This window comes from Chiloscyllium plagiosum, chromosome 15, assembly GCF_004010195.1.
Source record: "Chiloscyllium plagiosum isolate BGI_BamShark_2017 chromosome 15, ASM401019v2, whole genome shotgun sequence".
NCBI classification, from domain to species: Eukaryota; Metazoa; Chordata; class Chondrichthyes; order Orectolobiformes; family Hemiscylliidae; genus Chiloscyllium; species Chiloscyllium plagiosum.
The window spans coordinates 66403196-66411273 of NC_057724.1; the positions used below are offsets into that span (position 1 = coordinate 66403196).

The window sequence follows — 8078 nt, forward strand, 5'->3', positions numbered from 1 at the left end:
GTAAGTGTATGGAATGAGCTGCCAGAGGATGTGGTGGAGGCTGGTACAATTGCAACATTTAAGAGGCATTTGGAAGGGTATATGAATAGGAAGGGTTTGGAGGGATATGGGCTGGGTGCTGGCAGGTGGGGTTAGATTGGGTTGGGATATCTGGTCGGCATGGACGGGTTGGACCGAAGGGTCTGTTTCCATGCTGTACATCTCTATGACTCTATAAATGATGTCAGATTAAAAGATCCCCTAGAAAGCAAGAACCATACCACGGTAGAATTTTAGTATTCAGTTTGAGAGGGAGAGTCTTGGGTTGGAAACAACTGTGCTAAATGTAAATAAGGGTCATTGCAAAGGAAGGAGGGTAGAGCTAGCTGGAGTCAATTAGGAAAAGAACATAGCAACAAACTTGGTTGAGGAAAAATGGTAGAACTTTAAGGAAATGTTCCATGACTCACAACAAAAATATATCTCAGTGAGAAAGGGGAATTCTAGGAAGGGGATAAGCCAGCTGTAGTTAACCAGGGAAGTTAAAGATAGCATGAAATAGAAAAAAAAGATGTATAATGTGGCAAGAACTCCAGTGCATCCAGTAACTCCTATAGTCAGTTCCTTTAGTTTCCTAGGATGCGTCCCATCAGATCCAGGGAGCTTTCTGAGCTTTAACCCCATTAGTTTTCCTAGTACTTTTTCTCTGGTATTGTTTGTTGTATTTAATTCCTATTCCTCTTTTGTCTCTCCATTATTTAGTGTTCTTGGCATGCTATTGGTGTCTTCTGCCATGAAGCTAATATAAATTATTTATTCAGCTTGGGGTTTAGGGGTTCTCCTATACAAATCATAAAAAGCTAGCATTCAAATTTTACAGTATTAGGGAAGGCAAATGGAAAATTTACCTTTATTTCAAAGGGAATGGAGCATAAAAGTAGGGAACTGAAAAGTTTTGGTCTCCTTATATTGCCATTGGCAATGGGTCAAGAGAAGGTTCACTGTGTTGATAGCAGGTATGGTGTGAAAAGTTGAATAGCTTAGGCCTATCCTCAGTGGAATTTAGGAAAATGAGAAGTGGCCTATTTGAAACATACATGATTCTCAGGTGGCTAGATAGGTAGAAGAGGAGAGGTTGTTCCCGCTAGTGGGAGAGTCTAGGATTAAAGGATGTAGTCGCAGAACAAAGAGTCACCTGTTTAAGGGTGTATTAAATAAGGAGGATTTATTTTCTTGGACAGTAGTGGATCTATGGAGGGCTGTTTAGTACATTCAAGGCTGAGAGACAAATTTCTAATCTAGGGTTATAATGAAAAGGCAGGAAAGTGGTGTTGAGGACCATCCATAATCTCATTGAATTGTGGATCAGTCTTGATGGGCTGAATTGCTTCCTTCTGCTCCTATGTTTTATGATGTGGAGATGGTGGTGTTGGACTGGGGTGGACAAAGTCAGAAGTCATATGACACCAGGTTACAGTCCAACAAGTTCATTTGAAATCGCAACTTTTAAGAGCGCTGCTCCTTTATCCTGAAGTGACGAAGGAGCAGCACTCTGAAAGTTTGTGATTTCAAATAAACCTATTGGACTATAACATGGCCTCGTGTAACTTCTCCCGACGATCTGGCAATGCCATTCTTCTAGCATCACCATGTGCATGTTGAAACTTTCCAAGGCCAAATTTCTTTGTAATAGATGTTTCCCTGAATCTGATTCTATCTTTGGGGATATGGGTGAACTGAGCAAAGACTGTGCTGTAACTATCTCATGTTGAAGGGGGAGGCCTGATAAGATTAGGAAGAAGAGATTTAATTCCATTGGGTAAGTCAGGAATGATCTTTATTCCCTCTGAGGAAATACCTTGTTTTGAATGCCATGTTAGTTATATGCTGACTGTTGAATTTTCATGCATTCACATTGGACATGGGTTCAGACTCAAAATTTCAATTTTGAGTACTGCATTCATCCTTGCTATCTAAAAACTCACTGCTTTGTATCTTTAAAAGGATCTTGTATTCCAAATTGTATTAAAGTAATGGACTTGACCCTCAATAGAGCTGTTAGCTGTTCAATGATGAGAATGACTTTTGAACCTCTTGAGAGCACTGATTTTGATATTTTTGTAGGGTGGTTTGGAATCCGCAAAGACTTCTGCCAGTTCCTCCTGGAGATCTTTCCTTTCTTGAGGGAATATGGAAACATTTCATATGAACTTCATCATGATGATAGCGAGGACTCTGAGGAAATGCCTGTACCAGAACCTGCCAAAATAGCCCCAATGTTCCATAAAAAGACTGGAGTTGTGATCACCCAGAGCCCTGGGAAGTACTTTGTTCCTCCTCAAAAGCTCAACATCGACATGCCTGATTAAGATTGGAGATGGTAATGGACTTTGGAATGAAATAGTACTGTCTGGATATGGTACATTTATGATTAACATGCACTAGTTCTTGTATAAATGGGACTTGATCTGGCACATGGAATTCTGCTGCCAGTAATGTAAAATTGAATCTATATTCAGTCTCTGTTTGCCTTTTTTTGTCAGTTTAAAAGTGAACAGAGCTCCTGTGCCTACAGCTTTCGTAAAGGTTAAACCCAAGGAGTAGAAAAGGTGCTGGTATTTTATTGCTACATTGAAATGCACTGATGTTGAAAAAGACACTGTGCTGAGTTCACACTTTAATATAACCTATGCCTGTTAGTTCCAAGGTTTGCATATAAAACTTGAATGATCAATAATCTGAATTATGATATAAATAAAACTGCAAATTCAGAATTTAATGGACAAAGAAATTTGATGGAACTGGTAAGTAGAATTGACCAACTTTGAACTGAGGGGAGTAAACTATACTTAAGTGATGCTTTACATGTAGCATAATGATTAAAAGGTTAGCACAATATCGGTAGAGAATAGCTGGAATTACATTACCAATCGACTGCCGTGACAATTGAGAATAATAATTATGATTTTTCAGAGCCAAGGAATGGGAACTATTTCTTCACCCATTTCTCGCCCTACCCCCAGGTGAATTGCATCTGTTGTTATAAAAAGACAATTGGAGGCAGACTTCAATTAATTTTGCAACTCTTTAGTTTTGCAGCTGTGCTTTCTTTGTTCACCATGCTGTCATTTTACAGCTTTAATTGAAGTTTGTTTTGATGGCTACACTTCTATTCACACCCAGGACAAAACTTTTAATAGTAAATCCAGAAGCAGTTTTTCTCCCCCATTCATATTAGTTTGAAGAGATTGTCTTTATTGTGCTGGGACCTGATCTAAAACACATTCAGGTCTATTTATCACAGCTCTCCCTCAGAATGATAATAATTAAATCATCATAAATCTGAACTCATTTACTGAGATTAGATTCCCTACAGTACAGAAACAGGCCATTTGACCCAACAAGTCCACACCGACCCTCCGAAAAGTAATCCACCAGGACCCATTCCCCAATGTTTACCACTGACTAATGAACCTAACACTACAGGCAATTTAGCATGGCCAATTCACCTGATCTGCACACCTTTGGATTGTGGGAGGAAGCCAGAACATCTGGAGGGAACCCACACAGACACGGGGAGAATGTGCAAACTCCACACAGACAGTCACCTGATGCTGGAGTCAAACCTGGGTCCCTGGTGCTGTGAGGCAGCAGTGCTAACCACGGAGCCACAGTGCTGCCCAGCCACATTCTTATTAAAATTCTGCTTAGGGAAGTTAGTATTCCCAAAAATGGTTGCAAACGTTTAGAAATCTAAGTGCAATGAAGGTCTCTAAAGAATCTGCCTGGAAAGAGGATTAAGAAAACTTCTTGTGTATTTTGGAGAACAATACATTTGCTCCGTGTGCCTGATGCATGGCATTGTTCTTGGTCTTATTCCTAAGGAAGACATGGAGTGCAATAATATGTTGTGTAGAAAGTAAATGTAACTTTTTAATGCATGAACAGAAATTTGAATTTTTATTGTGTGACATATTAAAGTTGGTTGCCTCATACCATTGGCTGTTTAGCCAGTTTAACTCCAGTGAAAAGTGTATCATGCTTTTTGAATACCCTAAGTACTCAGTAGATTAACACCTTCCCTTGTCAAATAACATTTGTCTCTGGTTAGGTGTTTGATGCAATGTAAAAGACTGCTGTAATATATCAATGCCTCCAATGCCCCCTCCTAGTTCTAATGGCTATGTATTCTTTGAATGGCGATCAAGGTATCTGCTTGCTGAGATTTTTTAACAGAAATTGGGTTAAGGTTAAGGCATCACTTATTGTGGGGGGGGAGTTTGAGATATTTACTTGTGTTCTGAGGGTAGGTAAGAACATACTATAGTTTATTCAGCTTTGGGGATGGAGCAGTGTGATGAATCTGCTTAGCAATGCATCAGAAGTCAGAAACAGTTTAAAAGTGTCTGTTCTTGTCATTTTATATGTCTACACATAAATTTTTGTGTTGTGGTTTAAATAGTATGTGATACAGCTCCTTGAACCTGCACTGCCATTCAATGAAATCGTGGCCATTTTTTTGTTTGCTGCTTTAATTTACATTCTACAACGGAGGTTCATAATGTGGCCTAACTTCCTATTTAAACACTGAAATGAATTGTTTTACATCATTGTAAAATAATCTTGGGAGTGATTCACTCAGTAGTGTTGATCTCAGCCTAGGATGGAAGTCAACTTTACAAAACACTTGCCCTATCAATGTTATGATTCTGCTGCAAAATTGAAGCATGAATAGAAAAGATAAATTCCATGTAATGTAAGTAGTACCCTATTAAAGTTTCTTATCCTTTATTTTCTTGAGCTTGCACCAGCAATATCGAAAGCTTTTTTCTCGAATGGTTCATAGCTGTGTATTGCATTGCATTTAGGAAAGACTAGATTTAACTTGTATTAACTCAAATCAATCTGGCTAATTCTTAGCATTATCAAGCTGCATTAGCTACTATCTAAGTAGCTAACCCTCTGCTAACTGTTGCTTCTTCCTAGTCAATCCAAACTATGGAGTTTATGACAGAAGGAAAATAGTGCAGAATCTGAAAAACTTAAAACAGAAAATGTTGAAAGCACTCAGCAAATCAATCAGAATCTGTGGAGAGAGAAACAGAGTTAGTGTTTCAGGTTTCACCTTTCATGGATGCTGCCTGAACTCCATAAGATGATTAGTTGTCAGACTTGAATTTATAAATTTGATTTGGCATTTAACATGATCAGAAGCGAAGTGTTACCACAGCAGTGGCGACTGCAGACTGCTTTAGAATAGCATTCAGTGTAGTTTCAATATATTGTTAAATATGTACTGGTTTCAAAGATAGTTTTTGAGCACATGTAAGATATGCATTTTGAGATTCTATTCCTTGCCTCTATAATATCTTATCACTAAAATCTATTTTATTATTTGGGCTGTTAAGATCTGAAAGTTTCTCCTTTTGTGTTTTTCCTTGATTTGTTGTTTCACAGGTGTGTTTAGCCAGTACCACTGCTGATGCTGCACTCATATTACTGCAGTTGATAGGATTTAAATTAGAAAATAATATTGCAGGCTAATCCCAGTAATGGTGATTGTGAAGCTATTGCTTCATACTATCGTAGTAAAAATCCATCTGGTTCACTAATGTCCTTTATTGGAAGAAACTCTGCCATTCATATCTGGTCTGCCCTACATGTAACTTCCGATCCACAGCACTGTGGTTGACTCTTAACTGCCTTCTGAAATGGCATGGCAAGCCACTCACTTCAATGGTGGTTAGGTATGGTGAAAAAATATTGGGTTTGCTAACGATAACTACATCCCATGTACAAATGAAAGAAAATGCTACCCTAATGAGACTGTTGTCAATCTGTTGTGGAAGTTGCCAGCTCTTGACTGACTGACAGACTATCAGTGGTACAGTAAAGTGGGTGGCTTTAACCAGTGTTGAGGAGGGACATGCTCTGCCAGGTTACTGTACAGGCATTGGAGTTGACAATTATCCCTATGCATTTTGAGCAGTGATTATCAGTCACTGAAGGGAAAGCTTATCTTTTATGACATCATGAAATGATTATTTCGGTACACAAATATCGGTGTCCTTTGGGATATTGCTTCAGGTAGTCTTGTTGATCTCAACTATTCTTTAATTTTATGGTATGTCTTAAATTGATCATTTTTGCAGACAGCATTTCAAACTGAGGTATTGCCGCTGTTATATTGAAGCTTCTTTTTTCCTTTAATTTTAAAACAATTATTTAAGTTCAATTGCAATATTTGACAAGCCACCCACACCTAGATTAACTGTCCTGAGTACCATTAAAAATCAATATATATGATGAAAGTCTCCCAAATAATTGGTCATCTGAAATAAATTGTGTTACTAGTATTTTATGGATGTTCTGTAAGTTGTTTTTTCACCAATGCTGTGGAGGAGGGGTGGGAAATTAAGATGTTGATTGGTGGAGAGAGAGAGAAAGGGGTAATGTACTTTATATATAATGCTACACTGAGTGGTTATATAAACGGGTATGACATATTAAGTATTTCAGACCTAAAGATCGTTAAGCTTTCGCAGTATGAGTTTGTGTTGATCAAGGAGGAGAGTGCAAAGCAGGAACTCTCAGCAGGCCTGAGAAGAAGTGCAATCATTTGGTGTAAAATAGCAATTGTTTATTGTTGGACCAAACAGAGATTGACATTTTGTGTTTTGTTTTCTTTCATGTAATACTATTTGTGAAATATCTGTAAATGTGTATTGTGTCCATGCTGCTTTTTGTTCAATAAATCAAATAACCAAATGTTTCTGAATTCTGTTCCTTTACCAAAACTTAACTTTCTCTGCAGATGTACTAGCTCTGAATTTGGCCTTAAGAGTACAAGGGGCTGGTGGAACAATTGCACAGCCTAGATCTGATCGATTTTAATTAATTTAAGGCAGTTGGCAAGTTGCTCGCAAAATCCATGTATTGACTGAGAATGGAAAACAGGTTGGGACAGTCATTATGCCTGCAGTAATGCCTGAGTGAGGAGAAATGGTGTATAGCGAGTGTGGGAGGTAGCAGGAGAACTTTATAGATTGAGCTCGTTACATGAATTGTACTCCACTCTCCTTTGGCAATCTTGAATGCTCAAAACTTCAAAATCAGTAAATAATACTAGATCTGCTGGATCTCATTACTGTGGAGCTGATTGCTTTCTGTGGTCTACCAACCCTAATAATGATTAGGTTTTCTACTGAGCAAGCATGAGGTGGTCCCAAAATGAAATTGAGTCCCTTTCAATGTTCAAATGACCAACATCCATCGTTTGAATTAGGTTATAGACAAGCTGGCTGAGAATTCCTCCACAAGAGTTGTTTAAATGTTAAAAAACAAGGTTGGAGAAAGTGAGGACTGCAGATGCTGCAGATCAGAGCTGAAAAATGTGTTGCTGGAAAAGCGCAGCAGGTCAGGCAGCATCCAAGGAGCAGGAGAATCGACGTTTTGGGCATAAGCCCTTCTTCCTGAAGAAGGGCTTAAAAACAAGGTTGGTCTAGTTTGGCTTCCATCATCCTAGTAATTGCATGATAAAGCAATAATGGAGTTGTTTTGCACAACAGTCGATCTCAGTCAATTACTACAGACCCATTCATGACATAAGGGAAAATGGTAGTCATGAAGAACTTAGGTAACCATGTGCCCAAAGTCACCTGATTCTCTCTAGCTTTCTATTTTCACCACATTTCGTTGTGTATACCAGCAGGTGTATCTACATTGTAATGAATTAATTAATAACTGTTCCTTGCTTCTTCCTGGGGAGTATATTCCATGGAGTGACCATGGAATTCAAATATGGTTTCCACAAACTTGTTAGAAAGTAACTGCACAGTTTGGTATCTTAATAGGCTGTCACGTAAGGAAATGGTCATCATAATTTACCTTGGGGATATACTGTTAATAGTTATTTCCTTTTTAATCTTGCATCAGTGTTTATCACATTGAAAGCAGAACAGCAAAGTGGAAATTTGGGCCAAAACGAAAGAATGAAGACACGTGGTTTGAACAGCGTGAAGTTCAAGTGATTTTGGGGAGAAAGGTTGCAGGGAACAAGGATGGGTTTGACAGTAAGTGGAGAATGAGCATTATCTAAT

The 8078-nt window shown here is 38.5% G+C and overlaps 1 protein-coding gene across 2 annotated transcripts in view; it reads left to right on the forward strand.

Annotated features, from left to right (window-relative positions):
* tmem185 (transmembrane protein 185) overlaps nt 1-3529 on the forward strand; it is a 21288-nt gene extending 17759 nt beyond the window's left edge. Inside the window, exon 6 of one of the 2 annotated variants that reach the window (XM_043705102.1) lies at nt 2104-3529. In XM_043705102.1, the coding sequence (XP_043561037.1) occupies nt 2104-2348 (245 nt within the window). In that variant the 3' untranslated portion in view covers nt 2349-3529. The remainder of the gene's footprint in view (nt 1-2103) is intronic. The other variant, XM_043705101.1, reaches the window with a different exon arrangement.
* The last annotated feature ends 4549 nt before the right edge of the window (nt 3530-8078 follow it).